General features: G+C 38.5%; 1 protein-coding gene across 2 annotated transcripts in view; it reads left to right on the top strand.

Moving 5' to 3' along the window:
* Positions 1-11,781: 11,781 nt before the first annotated feature.
* The window catches only part of TNFAIP8 (TNF alpha induced protein 8), a 347,393-nt gene continuing 338,225 nt past the window's right edge, over positions 11,782-20,949 (top strand). The window contains exon 1 of one of the 2 annotated variants that reach the window (XM_053701590.1): positions 11,782-11,984. In XM_053701590.1, the coding sequence (XP_053557565.1) occupies positions 11,861-11,984 (124 nt within the window). In that variant the 5' untranslated portion in view covers positions 11,782-11,860. The remainder of the gene's footprint in view (positions 11,985-20,949) is intronic. The other variant, XM_053701592.1, reaches the window with a different exon arrangement.

Raw genomic sequence — 20,949 nt, forward strand, 5'->3', positions numbered from 1 at the left:
AAAGGTGTGCAAAAATTGATCAACCCTTGTCACAATAGAAACACAGGTTTAGGTTTCTACGTTTAACACCGTTCTGATGTAGAAATAGGTCCCTATGTGCTTTGTTTCTTCCTGTGGCAAAAGCTCAACAGTAGAAGAAAATGTATAGCAGGAAAAACCCTGAGATGCAATAGAGGCCTGTGAGCATAGTCTTTATTGCCTCTAACAAAGCCTCCTATCTATTTGGATGAGAAGGGAGATCATGCTCTCTAGATCAGCGGTTGCCAACCGGTGGTCTGAATTAGCCAAAAGAATGAGAGCTGCTTAAATCCTATTGGCTGATTTGAATAGCCAATAGGATTAGCAGCCCTAATTCCTATTGGCTGATTCTAAATTTTCAGCCAATAGGAATGCAAGAGACGTCATCTTGAATCGCGTCCCTTGCATTGAAGATTCAGTGTATGGCGGAGACCGTATGAAGAGGATGTTCAGCGTCAGATGTTTTCAGGATGGACCCGCTGTGCACCGGCTGGATGAAGATCAAAGAGGCCGCCTGGATGAAGACTTCTTGCCGCATGGATGAGGACTTCGCCGGCTGGATGAAGATAGAAGAGGCCGTCTGGATGAAGACTTGTTGCCGCATGGATAAGGACTACGCTGGCTGGATGGATCCTTCAAGTGGGACTTCAACAATTGTAAGTGGATCGTCGGGGGTTAGTGTTAGGTTTTGTTAAGGGTTTTTTGGGTATTTTTTTTAAGTTTAGGGCCTGGGCAGTAAAAGAGCTAAATTCCCTTTTAAAGGCAATGCCCATACAAATGCCTTTTTCAGGGCAATCGGTAGCTTATGTTATTTCAGATAGTTTTTTTTATTTTTGGGGGGTTAGTTGGGTGGTGGGTTTTACTGTTGGGGGGTGTTTGTAGCTGATATCTTTGGGGTAATGAATCTTATCAGCCAATTGGAATTCGAGGGACGCCATCTTTGATGACGTCCCTTAAAGGAACCGTCATTCGTCGTTAGTCTGTCAGTTGAAGAGGATGGCTCCGCGTCAGCTGGCTGGAAGATGGCTCCGCTCCACTCCGGATGGATGAAGATAGAAGACCCCGCTTGGATGAAGACTTCTACCGGATGGAGGACCTCTTCTTGCCCCGCTTGGATGAAGACTTCATACCGGATGGAGGACCTCTTCTTGCCCCGCTTGGATGAAGACTTCTACCAGATAGAGGACATCTTCTTGCTCCGCTTGGATGAAGAATTCGGCTTGGCTGGGTGAAGACGTCTCAAGGTAGGGAGATCTTCAGGGGGTTAGTGTTAGGTTTATTTAAGGGGGGTTTGGGTGGGTTAGAGTAGGGGTATGTGGGTGGTGGGTTTTAATATGGGAAGGGGTTGTATTTTTTTTTACAGGTAAAATATATATATATAAACATATCACATTATGCAAAAACCTGTAGTTTTGTAATTGTAGGAAAAAATAATCTCAAAATGTGTTCACTGGCATCCTCTGATTCAGCTAAGACCAAACATGTATATATATTTTTTTATTATTTTTTGATAATTTTAAAGGGGATACTTACCCAAATGTTTTCTTTCATGATAGAGCATGCAGTTTTAAGCAACTTTCACTCCTATTATCAATTTTTCTTCTGTCTCTTTGCATCATTATTTGAAAAAGCAGCAATGTAAGTTTACAAGCCAGCCATCTTTGGCTCAGCATCTGGGTAGCACTTACTGATCGGTGGCTAAATGCAGCCACAATCAGCAGGTGCTATCAGGGTTCTGAACCAAAAATGGGCCAGCTTGTAAACTTAAATTCCTGCTTTTTCAAATAAGATACCAAGAGAACGAATAAAAATTGATAATAGGAGTAAATTAGAAAGTTGTATAAAATTGCATGCTCTATGTGAATCATTAAAGAACAAAAATGGGTTCAGTTTCCCTTAAAGTGAAGGTGAATTTTGATGAATTAGTGCCCGGTTTTTAAGAATCCTTTTAAAACAAGGGCACCTTTAATTCATCAAAATTAACATTTCACTGTTTTCTTCAAAAACTTACCTTTTAATCCTGACAGCCGCTCCAGCGATTCACCCGGCCGTCGGAAGCCTCTTCATACTTCAGAAATGACGAATCCGGCTTTCTCCAATCACGGCTTCCCCCCGGGGGAATCATGGCCTGAGGCAACGCCGTGATTGGAGGAAGCCAGATTCATCATTTTGGACCCATGAAGAGGGCTTGCGACGGGCGGAGGAAGCATTGCAGCGGTTGTCAGGATTAAAAAGGTACGTTTTTGAAGGAAACAAGTAAAATTAATTTTGATTTTTAATTTTGATTAATTAAAGTGCCCTTGTTTTTTAATAGGATTATTAAAACCGGGGCACTAATTAATCGAAATTGACCTTCACTTTAAAGGTCTTTTATCTGTTGTTATGCCTAAAATTATGCAATGGAATAACTCATTTGGTATAGCAGAACTGCCCAAATTCTGAAAACTGACCCACAAAACTATTTATATAAGTAGACATCCAAAGCTATTGATCTAGGACCGTTTTGACATATTTAAGCCGCCACATAGCGACCAAATGTGATCATATATAAAAAAAAAAAAAATTCAATAAACTTTGACATTTTTCACACACACAACTACTGCAGTAATAAGAAAAATTTATATAAAAGCTTCTCTAGGATCCCCTTTATTAAGAAATGGCAGGCCTGCATGGCTTTGCCATTGTTTTTTGGTAATTAGAAATGTGCATCAGAGGTTTCGTGAACCTCCTAATGTGGAAGGTGGCTGCCTTTCATGCCATTTGGCTATTTTCGTTGCCGAATTCATTCTTGTGCAACAGAAAGATGCTAAAATCTGTACAAATCCAGATTTTAGCATGTTGCTGTTGCACAAGAATGAATTTGGCAACAAAAATAGACGAGCCGCAGAAAAGGGTCAACTTCTTCTCCAAATTGCACATCTCTACTGCTAATTACAGCTGCAAAGAAACACTTTTGAAATTCCCAGGATCGAAGAGGTTAATTAGTTAGCTGTTAAGGGTAATATTTGCTGTAGGTTAGGTATTAGCCTCTCAACTACCACCTACCAACTCTCTGATCCCTCCCCAAACAGCTCTTTTTCTTTCCCCCCCCTTCCACTGGCCATCACCCATCTTAAGTATTGGCAGCTAGTCTGCAGTTTTTCAATTATTTTTTATTACAGTTTATAAATCTCTCCTCACCCTCCATCTCCTTGATCCCTCATCAAAACAGCTTTCTTCCCATCACCCTTCCCACCGGCCAATGCCATCTTTATTACTGGCAGACTGGCTGCCAGTAACATTTTATGACTTATTTATTTTATTTTTTCTGTAGTCTAAGGATTCCCCCTCAACCTTCCCATCTCCCCCCCTGCAAATGATTTTATATTATAACATTTTTTTTGTAGTGTAGGGACCCACTTTCCCTTCTCCAACCAAGAACACCATTTTTGTAGTGTAGGGACCTGTCCTTTCCCCCCATGATCACTTACCGTAGTGTAGAAAACCATCTCCCTCCCCCCTCAGTAACGAGCCACCCAACTGTCTCCTTCTTGAGCCGCTCACCCCCTCCACCATATCATCGCTACAGACAGTGACACTGTCTATATGGTAAGGGAATGTTGATTTGCCTATCGATACAAAGGCAGATGCTTTCTTCCCCCAGCTGCAGAACCACAGCATGTGTCACAGTGTTGTACGTAGGTACTACGTCAACACAGTATGCTGGGTAAAGTACTGTGTGACATAGTACATACATCCATTTGGCTCAAGGGGTTAAGCACAAAATATAATTCATGCACCTCCTTTAAATTATGTGTGTTGCCATTTTGGAACCTAGGTTTCACTGCAGCTATCTGGCTATAGGAAACGGGGAATAATAATAGAGGTTTAAATAATCTCAGTTTTTCTCATTGCCCTAGCTAGATTTAAAATACATTCAGGGTTTGTGGTCATTTTGTGATATAACCTAGAAGGAACTTGCTAAACCTCCCACACTACTTTAAATGTTGTGTCGTGAAAAGCTATAAAGGGACAATCTAAAAAACCCTTTAAAAGCTTGGTTTTTTTGCTACCAGAAAAGTTGTTAAAGCTGTTTAGTTTAAACACTTAAACACACTAGATGTGCATGTTTGTGCTCAACTCAGCCCTAGGGACAGATTGCATAAGCATAACAGCTACATGTGTTTTTCCAGGAACCTTAATGCAACAACCTCAATGAATTATTATAATTACTTTTTTATTTTTTATTGTTCCTACATGAGATATATTTTGTAATAGAAACAGATGTACCAACTAGTATATGCACATTGTTTTTCCTTGTTAACTATAAATATTTTTAAATCTCCACTGAAATGTAATTGCAATATTATGCCATGTAGGTTGCAACCCGCTCCTTATCAATTAAAAATGTTTACATTTTTTACTCCAAAAAAACTTACATCCTCTATTTAACTGCTCAAAAAGGCACATGCATTCCAAATTTACTAAACTGTTTCCACTTAAAGAGATTTTTTTTAGCAATAACTTTTTTGTGCCAACGGCCTGCTGGCAATACACATGCATATACTTTATACACTTACACATGCTCCTAGTTCCAGTAGTGACACTCAGAGAATACACTAGTGGTGACAACCAAATAAAAATAATTTTGCTTGCAAAAGAAATGATTGTTATAGAAGCATTTACAAACAGTTTTGCAACTATTATTACATCCTTCAGCCACTTTATTGGAAACACCTACCTATTAAATTGGTAGAATCAATTTTTTGCTTTCAAGACAGCTTGAATTCTGTGAGGCATGATTCACTGAGCTTGTGGATATGAGCAGCACATGGTTTTGCTATTTTGACTTGGTTTGGCAAGTTGATCATGTGCACAATCTATTCAACTTGATTCCACAAATGTTAAATGGGATTGTGATCCAGAGACTCTGCTGGGCATTGCATTATGTTAAAGCCATGAGTCCTGAAACAGTTAAGAGATAATATTTACCTTATGATAAATAGTACTCATGTTCAGTTTAAATATACAGTGTTATTCAAAGAAGAGTGGTGTGGCACGACAAGATCTATTGTGTGCCATGAAAACATACCCTCACACCATGATGACCACCGAGTCTAGAAAGTAGTCATTATTTATTTCAGGTTCATGGCTTTATACTGATTGTGCCAAATCCTACTCCCTGCCATTGACATGGTGCAAACAGAACTTTGGTGCAACAGAACATGGCAATGTTTCCCCAGTCTTCATCTGTTCAGTGTTGGTGCATTTTCTGTAGCCTTATTTTTCAATAGTTTTTTGTTTTTTTTGTTTGTTTTTGGCTAACAGGAGCAAAACCTGGCATGGTGTTTAGCTGTCAAAGCCCATAGGCTGCATTGTTCTGTTCTTTGAAGTGTGTGTTCTAAGATATGCTGTGTACAAGTGATGCATAGCTGTGTTATTTATGTTTGTTTGGTTTTTTTTGTACTCCTGTTATTCTTCACCTGTGACTCTGTCGTGTCTTTGCTTTGTTACCCTTGTTCATTAATCAGTGGGGTTTTTAAATATTTGTTTATGCTTCTTTCCACACTAGTATAATCTACACACTGCAGTGTTCCCTTGCTTGTGAATCGTTTAGTAAAAATTAGAATTTTGCGTTTGCATGAAAAGCTTAACAATGCAGTTTGAACAGACTTTTAAACTAACAGATTGCATAATAGGTGTTCAAATAACCTATTTCAGATTTAGCAAAGGAAAACAACTAAATTACTCTTCCCTAATTTCTGTACCAATTTAGTTGTAGAGGATGAGTGTATTTTGTTGTGGTTAAAGGGACATTCCATCCAAAATATAAATGCACATAGATTTATTGCATCTTTGAATAGAAACATATTTGCAATATACATGTATTGGCAAAAATGCTTCTATTAAGAGTTATCACTGTTTTAGTGTTAACATTTTTCTCTGCACGTGCATGTGAAGCATAGCTAGATATTTTCACTGCACCCACATTTTAAATAATGCAGCTGCTCAGATAATCAGTGGGGCTTGTATTATATGTATATATTGAGTCATTACCAGATGGTACAATCACTTTAGGCTGTCCAAACAAGTGTTTGGTTTAAAATGCTGGTGCACGGTGCATACTTAAATACACTTTTGCAACAGCTATTATTATTATTATTATACTTTATTAAGCGCCAACATATTCCGCAGCGCTGTCCATGGATACAATTCATTTAAATAAAACAATACAAGACTTGTAAGATACAGGACAAAATTTACAAACACATACAGGAGGGATTGAGGGCCCTATTCCCGTGGGAACTTACAATCTAGAAGGGTAGGAGGTTGGGAAACAGGAGGTGAGGACTGCAAGATTGAGAAGGATGTTAATACAGAGTTAGATGAGGGAAATATTAGGTAAGTGAAATTAATTTATTATTGAGTTGGGTGGTAGGCTTCCCTGAACAGAAAAGTCTTCAGGGAGCATTTAAAGGAAAACAGATTAGGGCAAAGCCTGACAGCACGAGGGAGAGTGTTCCAGAGGGTAGGTGCTGCACGACAGAAGTCCTGCAGTCTAGCATGAGAGGAGGTGATAGTTGCGGATGCAAGGAGCAGGTCATTGTTGGATCTTAGTGGACGGGCTGGAGTATACTTGTGTATTAGAGAGGATAGGTAGAGGGGAGCGGCGTTGGTGAGAGTTTTGTATGTAAGGGTGAGAATTTTGAATTTAATTCTGCTGTGAATGGGGAGCCAATGAAGGGACTCACAGAGAGGTGCAGCAGATACAGATCGACGGGAAAGGTGGATCAGCCTGGCAGAGGCATTTAGGATGGATTGAATGGGGGAGAGGCGGGAAAGAGGAAGGCCAGCGAGTAGGTTGTTGAAGTAGTCAAGTCGGGAGATAACAAGGGAGTGGATTATTTGCTTTGTGGTGTCAGCGCTCAGAAAAGGGCGAATTTTAGAAATATTGCGTAGATGATTGCGGCAGGATGTAGAAAGCAATTGGATATGGGGGATGAAGGATAAGTTTGAGTCAAGTGTGACTTCCGAGGCAGCGGACTTGGGGCGATGGGGAAATGGTGATGCCGTCAACAGGGATAGAGAAGTCAGAAGTCGGTGTAGAGCTTGAGTGGGGGATAAGAAGGAGCTCAGTCTTGGACATGTTAATCTTTAGGTGGTGAGAGGCCATCCAGGAAGAAATACCAGATAAGCAGTTGCTGACATGAGAGAGGACAGAGGGAGAGAGAGCAGGGGTGGAAAGGTAGATCTGGGTGTCATCAGCATAGAGGTGATATTTGAAACCATAACTGTTGATAAGTTTACCTAGCGAAGAAGTATAGATGGAGAAGAGTAGAGGACCCAGAACAGATCCTTGAGGTACTCCAACAGACAGAGGCATAGGAGAGGAGTCGTCGCCGGCAAATGACACAGAAAAAGACCTGTGAGAAAGATAGGAGTGAATCCAGGAAAGAGCAGTGTCACAGAGGCCAAAAGAGCTAAGGGTCTGTAGGAGGAGGGGGTGGTCAACTGTGTCGAAGGCAGCTGAGAGGTCAAGTAAGATGAGTATAGAGTAGTGGCCAATTTTTTTAGCAGAGAGAAGATCGTTTGTGACCTTGGTAAGGGCAGTCTCAGTTGAGTGTTTTGGGTGGAATCCGGATTGCAGTGGGTCAGCTATAACTTTTATTAGAAGCATTTTTGCTAACGCATGTATATTACAAAATTTCTTATGTTCAATACAGAAATGCACCCATGTGGTTTTAAATTTTGGCTGGAATATCCCTTTAAAAGAGATGCAAACTTTATTTGTACTATTTCTGATTGATTCTATTGTCCTAAAAAATATTGTTGCAACCTCTAGGGCAGTGCTTTCCAAACTGTGTGTCAGGACACACTAGTGTGTCGGCAGCAGTGTGTAGGTGTGTCCCTGCTTCAGCACAAATTTTTTTAAATTTTTTTTTTTGGTTTCTGACTTTCCGTCTGCCTGCTACGCATATCACATGGTTGACACGTGATTGATACCTAGTGGGTCACAGATCATCTTAACCAATTGGCGCAGCTTAGCTAGAACTGAAACTATTCCCATTGGCGGCACATTGGCTCCTGACTGCATGTGTAGTCTCCTTAACCCCTTAATGACCACATCACTTTTCCATTTTCTGTCCGTTTGGGACCAAGGCTATTTTTACATTTTTGCGGTGTTTGTGTTTAGCTGTAATTTTCCTCTTGCTCATTTACTGTACCCACACATATTATATACCGTTTTTCTCGCCATTAAATGCACTTTCTAAAGATACCATTATTTTTCATCATATCTTATAATTTACTATAAAAAAATTATAAAATATGAGGAAAAATGGAAAAAAAAAACAACACTTTTTCTAACTTTGACCCCCAAAAATCTGTTACATATCTACAACCACCAAAAAACACCCATGCTAAATAGTTTCTAAATTTTGTCCTGAGTTTAGAAATACCCAATGTTTACATGTTCTTTGCTTTTTTTGCAAGTTATAGGGCCATAAATACAAGTAGCACTTTGCTATTTTAAAACCATTTTTTTTTCAAAATTAGCGCTAGTTACGTTAGAACACTAATATCTTCAGGAATCCCTGAATATCCCTTGATATGTATATACATTTTTTAGTAGACATCTCAAAGTATTGATCTAGGTCAATTTTGGTATATTTCATACCACCATTTCACCGCCAAATGCGATCAAATACAAAAAAAAAATCGTTCACTTTTTCACCAAATTTTTTCACAAACCTTTCAGTTTCTCACTGAAATTATTTACAAACAGCTTGTGCAATTATGGCATAAATGGTTGTAAATTCTTCTCTGGGATCCCCTTTGTTCAGAAATAGCAGACATATATGGCTTTGGCATTGCTTTTTGGTAATTAGAAGGCCGCTAAATGCCACTGCGCACCACACGTGTATTATGCCCAGCAGTTAAGGGGTTAATTATGGGAGCTTTTAGGGGAGCTTGTAGGGTTAATTTTAGCTTTAGTGTAGTGTAGTAGACAACCCCAAGTATTGATCTAGGCCCATTTTGGTATATTTCATGCCACCATTTCACCGCCAAATGCGATCAAATTAAAAAAAAAACGTAAAATATTTCACAATTTTAGGTTTCTCACTGAAATCATTTACAAACAGCTTGTGCAATTATGGCACAAATGGTTGTAAATGCTTCTCTGGGATCCCCTTTGTTCAGAAATAGCAGACATATATGACTTTGGCGTTGCTTTCTGGTAATTAGAAGGCTGCTAAATGCTGCTGCGTCTCACACGTGTATTATGGCTAGCAGTGAAGGGGTTAATAAGGGAGTTTGTAGGGAGCTTGCAGGGTTAATTTTAGCTTTAGTGTAGAGATCAGCCTCCCACCTGAACATCCCACCCCCTGATCCCTCCCAAACAGCTTCCCTTCCCTCCCCCACCCCACAATTGTCCCCGCCATCTTAAGTACTGGCAAAAAAGTCTGCCAGTACTAAAATAAAAGGGTTTTTAAAAATAATAAACATTTTTATTAGCATATTTACATATGCTACTGTGTAGGATCCCCCCTTAGCCCCAACCTCCCTGATCCCCCCCCCCAAAACCGTTCTCTAACCCTCCCCTCTGCCTTATTGGGGGCCATCTTGGGTACTTGGCAGCTGTCTGCCAGTACCCAGTTTGTAAAAAAATGTTTTTTTTTTATTTTTTGCCCGCTTTTTCTGTAGTGTAGCTTCCCCCTCCCCACAGACCAACCCCCACCACCTAACTGATTGCTTTATTATACGCTTTGTTTATTTTTTTATAGTATTTTTTTCCATTTTCCTACACTATTTTTTCTGTGTGTAGCGGTTCCCACCCGCTCCCTCCCCGTGCACGCGCCCGCCCCCACCCTCCCGTGCGCGCCCCCAGCCACCCCCCCGCCCACGATCCCCGCCCCCCTTCACACAACCAGGGCCATCGATGGCCGCCACCCGCCTCCCGGTCCGGCTCCCACCCACCAACGCAGTAAGCCACCGATCTCCGGTGCAGAGAGGGCCACAGAGTGTCTCTCTCTGCACCGGATGGCTTACAAAGGTTATTGCAGGATGCCTCCATATCGAGGCATCACTGCAATAACCGGAAAGCATCTGGAAGCGAGCAGGATCACTTCCAGCTGCTTTCCACACTGAGGACGTGCAGGGTACGTTCTCAGGCATTAACTGCCTTTTTTCTGAGGACGTACCCTGCACGTCCTCAGTCGTTAAGGGGTTAATTGGCTCGTGACTGCATGTGTAGTCAGTGAGTGGGACAGCAGTGTGTTTGCAGCACGGGCAGTAGTCAATCGGACTCACCGAGCTCTGAGGGCGGCAGCTTAAACGCTGAGCTGAAGTCAGAAGTCAGTGGGGGTTTTTGCAGCTAGCTCCCAGTAGTGCATTGCTGCTCCTGCTCTTGATATATGGATAGGAAGTAGAAGCTTAAAAATGCTTGATGATGAAATGCGAGTGGCTTTATCTAATATTCCACCAAATATTTAGAAATTGTGTTCATCCCATCAACCTCATACATCCATTAAGATAGTAAGTAGCTATTGGTTTTTTTTTAATTCTTGCACATACATACTGTTACTTGTAAATACATTGGGGCATATTTATCAAGCTCCGAATGGAGCTTGATGCCCCGTGTTTCTGGCGAGCCTGCAGGCTCGCCAGAAACAGCAGTTATGAGGCAGCGGTCACAAAGACCGCTGCTCCATAACCTGTCCGCCTGCTCTGAGCAGGCGGACAGACATTGCCGGAAATCAACCCGATCGAATACGATCGGGTTGATTGACACCCCCCTGCTGGCGGCCTATTGGCTGTGAGTCTGCAGCGGGCGGCGTTGCACAAGCAGCTCTTGTGAGCTGCTGGTGCAATGCTGAATACGGCGAGCATATTGCTCGCCGTATTCAGTGAGGTCTGTCGGACCTGATCCGCACTGTCGGATCAGGTCCGACAGACCTTGATAAATATGGGCCATTGTGTTATTATATAATTTATGTATGTGTCTGTATCTCTTAAAACAAGTTAGTTTAACCTCCTTTTTGCTAGTACAACTGATTTAATTACTGTGTCACGAAATAATGTAGGACTGAAAAGTGTGTCACCAACATGAAAAGTTTGGAAAGCTCTGCTCTAGGGGTTAGACTGTGCTGCAAAGAGGTGTTTTGAGATAAAATGTACACGAATATGGAATTTGTAATCAAACTACACATAAAGCACCTACAGTTAAAATTGTATATGATGCATTAAAACTAAGGAAACATAAAAGTAAAAAAATTAAACTGTACTATTTTGCCAGCTAAAATATATTTAATGTGTGTATATATATATATATATATATATATATATATATATATATATATATATTTATAATGTATTATAGACCCTTGCCCTATTTGCATCGTAAAGCTAGAATGGTTAGAGGCACGCTATTGAAAGCTGCATGTGACCATTCCTCATCTGTTGAAAGGATATTGTAAGTTTAAAATCTCCCCTTTAGGTAAAAAAAATGTGATTTCAAAAATATGAATAATTTAGGAAAACGCAGTTACTACTTCGAATGAGAACGAAATCCACTCCCTGTTTGAACTTGCGTCCACGGACACCTAATGAAGTTACACATAGATTCCCCGGCATGCAGCTGGTGTCTGGCTAAGCTAGTAACATACACAGTGTGACACACAGGTATGCAGCAGCCAGTGCTGAGACATGCTCTAGCAGGCTAAAGTATGTGCTACATCTGTGCACTCGCCCTGCCCACACACGGCTCCGCCTCTCACGGAGCTCTGAGTTTACACACTAGGTTTCCAGAGACTCTGCACAGTTCTCCGCCCCTTTACTTATCAGGGCGCTTACTTTGTTTTATATGAGGCTCTTATGCCGTTTTCTTATATTTTATAAAACGATTATTTGTCTTGGATTTGGCATCTCTCAGCTAACATCCGCTGACCTGTGCTGTCCCACTGAGCAGGCGTCTCCGACTGTACTAAGTAAGTAAAATAAGTTCCAGTGGAAAATGATCTGTTACTGTTTGTAATATATATCAATGTACGCATGTAAGTAATAACCTGGGGTCAGGGACTGATTAGTAGATTCAATTAGGTTCAGCACCTGGTATGATTTATAGCGCGTGGAGTAAAGATAAGTAAATGCACCAACTGCATTATATACTAAGATATTTCCTTAGTAACGAGCACTTCATTTGAGAAAGGGGAATTTGTGTACTTTAAGTTTTCCGCTTTATTTCTTGCACACAAATTATATTCCATTCATAATTTATAAGTACACTATTAGTATGTGGTATTTACTATCGAACTTGTATGGCCCATTACTGAATCTATTGGATGATGGATTAGTTATGCCAGTGATCACTTTGCCATTTCAAGTACAAATTCAAATTTATTTACTTAACACAGTAGCACAAACTTGGTTTTGCTTTTTTTTTCCATTTACTAAGAGGCGAGTTTTTTTTCCCGAACAATGTTAATTTAAAGCAGAAGGTCTCCTGTGTAAACTACACTGCATTGTGGTCAGGTGAGGGGAGGATTTGTTGGTGGTAACACATCATCTACTGAAATAAAATTAGCTTTTGAGATGAAAGTGAAGGAAATATATGGACCAATGACAGCTGAGCTGCCTCATCAACGTCTATTTACATATGCATTATAACCCTAGGTGGGCCATGCACTGTATATGCTGAAAATGTTTTCTGTTGTTCAAGCTTTATACTTTTTTTTTTTTTTTTTTTTGTTGCTGTTGCTACTTTTGTATTAAATTCTAGGTACTACTCATGAAGCTATGGCTGCAGTTGTTTAGCCCAGTAATAACATTTGTATATGGTTCCTAGGTAAGACATTTGCTTTTTTTCTGTGGAATAGCTCCTTGGGCTATAAAATTATAGCTAGATAATTATTATGATACATTTTGTATAATATTTTTGTGACATTAGTTTTATCTCTATGGTTGCAAGACACTACAAACCAACCCAATCCAGCAGTACATTATTTGCTACCTTACAAATAGTTATATTTTGGAAAATATTTACATACAAATGCCTGATATACATACATTTAGAGGAACCATTTTTTGTTTGCTTTTGTTGTCTTGGGTTCTTCTGCTGTGTGAGTTAATGTCAAATACTATTACAGGGAAACAGACTATATATTACATTTTAAGCTATTTTTATGTATATGCTTTTTCTAACTGACTTACTGTTACAGGCACTATGGCCTTGAATGCATTTAAAACTAATTCCATGTTTGCTTTCTTTCAACTTCAGTGAAAGTAATTACAGAACTGATGTTTCACATAGCTTGTATGAGATGTATAGCTTATGGTTAACTTTCTGTATGTACTATGTGGGTGGTTGATTTACTATTTTCTTGGTGATTTTTTTAAATATATATTCTGAGTAACAATGGAAAATTCATTAGCAAAGTTAGTGTAAGACCACAACTGTGGGTGATAATACTGAAACCCTTCTGTCTGTAATGATTAGTGTAGAAATTACATTTTGACCTTTTTAGATGGTTACACCATTCACTTGAATACTGAAAAATCCTTGTTCTTATTTGTCCCTCCCCCATCTTTTACTTGGATGAATGCCAGATGTATGGGGCACCTAACCTAAAAAAAAAACCAGAATTATTTCGAACTATATTGAATTAATCTATTTAAGTTCCTAATATAGTTCTAACTTTATAAGGTTCATATAAAAACTAATGTTGCTTTTGTTTTCCTGAGTGCTAGTTCTGTTTTAATGTTGAGAAATACACTTTATAGTTTTGTTTTGTTTTTTGAGTCAACAAAACTTTTACAACTGATAAAATCTTTTGTTTTTCTCAAGTTCAACATAACGGCATTATATAATCTTCCATATTGTGCTGGAAAATTTCAGAGACTGCAGGTGCAATTGTTTTTTTATTTATGGTTTCAGTGTTGAAAGAATATGGCATTTCTTTCAGTTATAAATTGGGCAACACATCCTTTACAATGTTTTTTGTTTTTTTACCTTGTACTTAAAATGGTAAATAACAAAATGATCTGTAAGTCTTTAAAACATGTTATTTTCCTTGAAAACTATATTTCTCTGCTTTTTAAAGAACTAATTCCATGTTTTTGTTTAGTGTGCATCCTTTAAAAGCAGTTTGTATTATATTAAAAATGGTCAATCCTTAAATCTAGGGATCCTGCAACACATATGCAGATTTTGACTCCATCAATTTGTTCACGCTGTTTGGTTTAGATTTACCTTAGCTTCTCTTTTACCATTGGCTGCAAATCCCCCCCCCCCAAAATAATTGAATAACAGTAGACAATAGAATTGCAAAACAAAATAACTTTAAATTGAAACGTGCAGGAAGTACATTTTGGATACCTAGGAATTTGTTTCTAAGGGACTGAATAGTATAATTACCACAGCAGAATTTATTAATAGGAATACATCGCTAATAGGCTTCAATATGATTTTTAATATTCTTTTAGATACTGTAGTTGAAAGACAAAATGTGTATAATGTCACTTTAAAGGGACATGAAAGTGAAAAATAAACTGTCATGGTTTTGATAGCACATGCAATTTTAAGGGACATTTACAGTTTTCTTCTATTAATTTTATTTTGCCCTGTTGGGATTCTTTGTTGAAAAGTGTGTGTATATATAGGTTTGTTTAGAAGCACCAGTGTACTACTGGGAACTAGCTTGGTTATTGGTAGCTATGCACATATGTCTCCTATGATTGGCTTACCACATGTGTTCCGTTAGGTTCCAGTAGCACATTGCTTCACTAGAACTGACTTTAGCTATGTGTGTTACTCACAACTTTTCATCATTCTGAGTTTCAGCACATTTCTGTTTATTAATTTCAGAATAAGGAGTCACAAGCTCAGTGAGGCCTAGTGTGTTTTATTCTTGTGTACCTGCAGATTTTTGTTTATATCTTGCTATCACATTGAGCTTTCTCCATTCTTACAGATGGCTGATTGAGAAAGAGAGGAAATTGTCTAGCGAATGATAACCATAGAGGTCTTCTTGGCTAGGTTTTGGTTGGCACATGACATATTATTTGTTGAAATAAAATTTTAGGCCTTGTGTTTAAAGGGACAGTCAAGTATAAGTTAAACTTTCATTATTCAGATAGGAATTTTAATTGACTTTCCAATTTACTTTTATCATCAAATTTGCTTTTTTTTCTCTTGGTATTCTTAGTTTAAACTAAACATAGGTAGGCTCATATGCTAATTTCTAATCCTTTGAGGGCTGCCTCTTATCACAGGCTTTTTAAATCTCTTTTCAACACAAAGAGACAGAAAGTACACGTGGGCTATATAGATAACACTGTGTTCAGGCACAGAAAGTTATTTAAGATCTAGCACAAAACAATGCTAAATTTAAGACAATAGATAATAAACAGTCACAGTCATGTGATCAGGGGGCTGGAAGAAGGTTCCTAGATACAAGGTAATCACAAAGGTAAAAAGTACATTAATATAACTGTGTTGGTTATGCAAAACTGGGGAATGAGTAATAAAGGGATTATCTATCTTCTAAAACAATAACAATTCTATGGTGTACTGTCCCTTTAAGCGTTTGCTGTACCAATAAATGCTGGGTAGCAGAGAGTACAACAAGGCTTTTAAAAGGAGCTTGCCATTCTCTGCTCAGCATTTATTTGTACAGCAAATGCTCATAAGCTTGGTACAGGATTTAAAACGAATAATGCTACTGGGCACTTGGGTAGCTGAATTATTCTATCAAGGAAGGAAAGACAACATTTCATCTATGCGGCACTAGTGGTGAATTACCCTGACCCATGCCTATCTCAGGAGGAGAAAAGTGACACAGAAGTGGTTGCATCTGCCTGGGAGATTGGGTCTGGAAAGTGCGCAGACGGTAAGGACGACCTCGGAACCAGGGTCCTTCAGGCGATCAGCTGTTTCTTAATACAGGGAGTGTACAACCCGATGTGGGTAAGTGGTGTCAGATAAGGACACCCGTGGGTACAATCTTCCTATCGGGACTCTGGTAAGAACACCAAGATTCTATACATCGCCAACCGAAGACAGGTTTGTGCTGTTTAGCACGAGACGGGTGAAAGTGGAACCAGGTCTCTGTTTTGATGCTTGTGTAGCATAGCGGTAAATTTCTTGACACCTAACAAAGTAAAGACATTGCTTACTGCAGTCTTGCATACCATTCCTGGAAACCTCAATGTTATAAGCAATTGGGAAATGCTACATTGTAGCTAATTTCTAAGACTTTCGCTGTATTTGCAATTGATATCATGTTGTCTGGTCTTTGAACCTACAATCTTATGAACATTTATGTTTCAACTTTGGTACCAGTTGATACATTGAATGTTGGCTGTATTGTTTTGCTGGTTTTTCTGTTTATGCACACCATTTTATGAACACTGAGTATGTTTTACTTAAATGCGCTAACCGCTTAGACTCATTTTTATGTAATAAACTATTAGTCTCTACATGCTGACCAGCAGTTTGTACAATAAGTTTTTGTGTGTTTATGTAAATGTGTGCATATGAGTTCCACACATGATGCATCTTTCTAAATAAATTTGATTACAAAAAGTGTGTTGAATTCCCTCGCTTTATATAGGATTTTCCAAAGTCCTATGGTTTCTTTTCTTTTTTTTTAATAATTTTTTTTAGTTATGTGTAATGAAACAACTTTGCAATATGCACTATTTATTTTGCCCCCTTTTAACATAATTTAGCTCTGAAAATTGAGCAATTCGTAATGCTTTGAACTTGATGTGCACCTACTGACTTATCAAAGCTAACTCTGCTACATATATGTCCCTAATTAGCTTTATCAGATAACAGCTGCCAAACAATGTATTCTATACTAACTTTATGACCATGACTAGCCTTGTTGTCTGTAGACTAAAGCCCTGAGTGGATCTGCCAAATAAGGCAAACCTCTTGAGAGAGCTTGACCGGCGTCGGGGGAAACGCGTTGAGGAGTACACAAGTTTGGACTTTACCTGTCAGTGAGAAAACAGCCTGTGGATATCCCACCGTGTTTGGTGTGTCTATACCGAGGGCTCAGGATCACCTACAGGAACACAGCGGACTTAACAGATTGATAGGCTGACTCTCATTTTAAATTTCGTAAGTGCATTATGTGTTTGCGCTTATGGTGTATTTAATAAAATTTCACTTAAGTCGAAGATTGCGCTCTTGTTCTTTCTTTCACACAAATGGTGGGTGGAGTTTGGCTATTGAAAAATAATTGCAGTAAAAAATATATTTGTTTTAAAAACGTTAAGATTTGACTGATATGTTATTCTATAGCAACACTATAGAAATGTCTTGTTGTAATTCCAAGGTGTTTACTGACCCTTTAATTCTATTAATACAAGTTCTAATCTAGAGCAGTCCCAGGCTAAATCAGGGACTAAAGTGCTGGTTCTTGTAGCATGCAACAAAAACAGCAGTGATGGGAGAGTGTGAGGTTAAAAGCCGGACAGATAGCTCAGCATGCTAAGGCACTGTGGCTGAGCTCTGTAGCAACCCAAGGGTTGCAGGTTCGATCCCCGGCGAGGTCCACTCAGCCTTTCATCCTTCCGAGGTCGATAAAATGAGCAGCGCCTTGTGACCCTTACAGGTGATTAGCTGCGCTTTACAAGTACCCAATACATACATACATTGATGAGTGCAGCATTTTTCTGCACAGCTGCACTTTCAGAGTTTGCTGCAGGACTGCTGTTCACATGCCATGTGTAATACCAGTGCTACAGAGGGGCATAAGTAAAATCTGTGCAGCTGGATACCCATAACTGTAGGTTATACTTGCACTTGAAAAAGATAATGCATTTTGCAGTCTTCAAGAGGGAAAGCAATAATATATTATGTCTTTTTTCCTAAAGAAGGGAATGTCAAAGGGTTAAAAAACAATATCTGCTTTTAAGGACCAGAGAGTGCAGAGTGTGTATTTGGTATAATCTAGATCAGTGATTTTTAACCTTTTTTTTGCCGTGGCACACTTGTTTACATTAAAAAATCCTGTGGCACACCACCATCCCAAAATTTAAAAAAAAATCACACATTGTAGCCTAATACAGCATATATATACACACATACACACAAACACACACATACTGTATGTATTGTGCTGTTATGTCATGCCTCCTACAAACTACCCCTGCACTGGGAGTAAAAAACAAGCAAAGTTTAAAAAATATGTCACACTGTTGTCAGTCTGCCGTGGCACACCTGAGGATCTCTCACGGCACACTGGTTGAAAAACACTGATCTAGATCACTGGTTTTCAAACCTATACTCCGGCCAGATTTTCAGGATTACCTTGGCTGAGAGCGGGTAAAATAACCATGTTTATTAATCGGCTGATTATTTCACCTGTGCTCCAGTTCACGGCACACTGGTTGAAAAACACTGATCTAGATCACTGGTTTTCAAACCTATACTCCGGCCAGATTTTCAGGATTACCTTGGCTGAGAGCGGGTAAAATAACCATGTTTATTAATCGGCTGATTATTTCACCTGTTAGGGAGGCCTGAAGACAGGTTTGAAAACCAGTGGTCTAGATCCTAGTTTCTCAACATGTGGTACATGTACCCCTGGGGCTTTGATAAGGGGTACTCAGTGACTTGCCCTTTCATTATCTATTACCCAAATTCTGGGGCATTTCACATATTTTTGTTACCTGATAATATTTATGTGCTTGTCGGGGTACTTGGGACAAATATTTATGCCTGATGGGGTACTTGCTACAAAAAGGGTGAGACCATGTGGTCACTTAAAAATGTCTTATTTCCTAAATTCTTGGAAGCATTTCTATACTTTGAACAAATTCGTCACTCTGTTTGTTATAAAGAGAATATTCCCTTGGGCAATCTGTGTTTGCTCTTTTGGCAAATTAGGTTGCAGAATGTACAAGTGTGAGGTCAGCTGGGAAGTTTCTATGTATCCCTGGTCTGGGGTTTGTTGTATTTGATGTGTGTGCTTCTCTTCACCAGCCATACACTTCCAGAATGGTTAGTATCTTTTAGCTCTACTCTGTTGTGCACAGCCCATTGGGGTCAGGGATTTGTAACCTGTAGATGCTGTACAGTAGCTAATAGTTAGATGTGAGAGTATGTTTATGTGGAAATGTCTGTCTATACAGAATTGGATATACTTATTAGTACTCAACAGATCTTTATGGATAAAATTTGTTGTAGCTCTATTGGGTTGACAGTGACAAAGTCCCCCCTCACACTCAGACATTTTATTTTTTAAAGAAACTATTAGAAATACTATATAGTATATGTGTTTGGGAATCTTTACTACTGCATGTACATTTTCCTTTTTTTACCATCTAGGTTTTCAGTAAAGTCATTTTAAATTTGGCTTAAAGGGTCATAATTGACAAATTACATGCTCTAATTCATTACTGCTTGTAATTTTTAAGACTACCGGCCCTGCATTATGTGTTTTACCCCCACATAAGGGGTTAAATATACAATAGAAGTGCTATGTGGGACCCGCAGAGCACTGCTGTACCCAAGCAGAAACCTCCGCTGATTCAATCAGCATCACAAGTTACACAGCGGAGTTGCGCTGCTGATTGGATCACTGGCGGGTGCTCTCCAAGTTCTGAGCAGTACCTCTGCTGTGTGTTTAACCCTTTTGCATGGGTTAAACAAATGTAGTGCAGGGTCGCTAGTCTAAAAATTAAATGCTCTAACAAATTTGCAGATGAAACAGATTTTGTTTTATTCAAGGTTGGAGTTTTTTCACATTTTCAGGTGAGGTGTATGTGTGTTTGTTTTTAAATTGTCGTGTTGTAAGTAGGAACAATGTAACATTTATTGTTTGACAAAGCAATGTAATGACCTAATGCTCTCTCCCATTTGAATGAGGAATGCTGACTGTTCTCTTCTTTGACAGCGTTGTCAGCACAATAAATGGTACAACTGGAACAATACATTTAAAGCTCTGAGTTAAAATTATTTACAGATACAAAGTGAAAATAAAACCTCTCTGTATTCCCTAGAAATGATTCACACAGGATAAGATTAGCAACCACAGTCTTCACTAGCACAATAAAACTGAGTTTACATAGACTTCCACTTGCACTGGCTTCTTTTAGTGTTGGTAGCATCTATGTTAAATTCAGATGTTTTTTTGTTTATTTGTTTTTTGGCTGATAGGGACAGCTCCCATAGAAAAGCTGGTTTATTCAGATCAGGGACATCCTTTTCTCAAACAAAGCACTAAAACACACTCTGAAAAATGTTTTATATGGAATGGAAAAAATAGTATAATGGCTGAAATCTATGCTTTCAATTGCACTTATTTCTTCTTTCTTAGCTGTTGAGCTGTAGATCATTATATTTAACAAATGGCTGTTAAAGGATTACAAAACTTAACAAAACGGCAATATAAAAAAACATATAAATTGAAAAATGATCTAATAATCTGCACATTACACTTCTACTTGAAAACGAAGCTTAAATCTTTATATATATATATATATATATATATATATATATATATATATATATATATATATATATATATATATATATACTGTATGTGTGTGTGTGTGTATATATATATATATATATATATATATATATATATATATATACATACTCTGTGCGTGTGTATATATATATATATATATATATATATACTGTGTGTGTGTGTGTGTATATGTGTATATATATATATATATATATATATATATATACATATACACACACACACACAGAGTGTGTATATATATATATATATATATATATATATATATATATATATATATATATATATATATATATATATATATACACATACACAGGTGGCCCTCGTTTTACAACGGTTCAATTTACACCGTTTCAGAATAACAACCTTTTTTTCCAGTCATGTGACTGCTATTGAAAAGCATTGAGAAGCAGTGCATTTATTAAAATAGCCAGTAGGTGGAGCTGTC

This window comes from Bombina bombina, chromosome 2 (assembly GCF_027579735.1).
Source record: "Bombina bombina isolate aBomBom1 chromosome 2, aBomBom1.pri, whole genome shotgun sequence".
Lineage (NCBI taxonomy): Eukaryota > Metazoa > Chordata > Amphibia > Anura > Bombinatoridae > Bombina > Bombina bombina.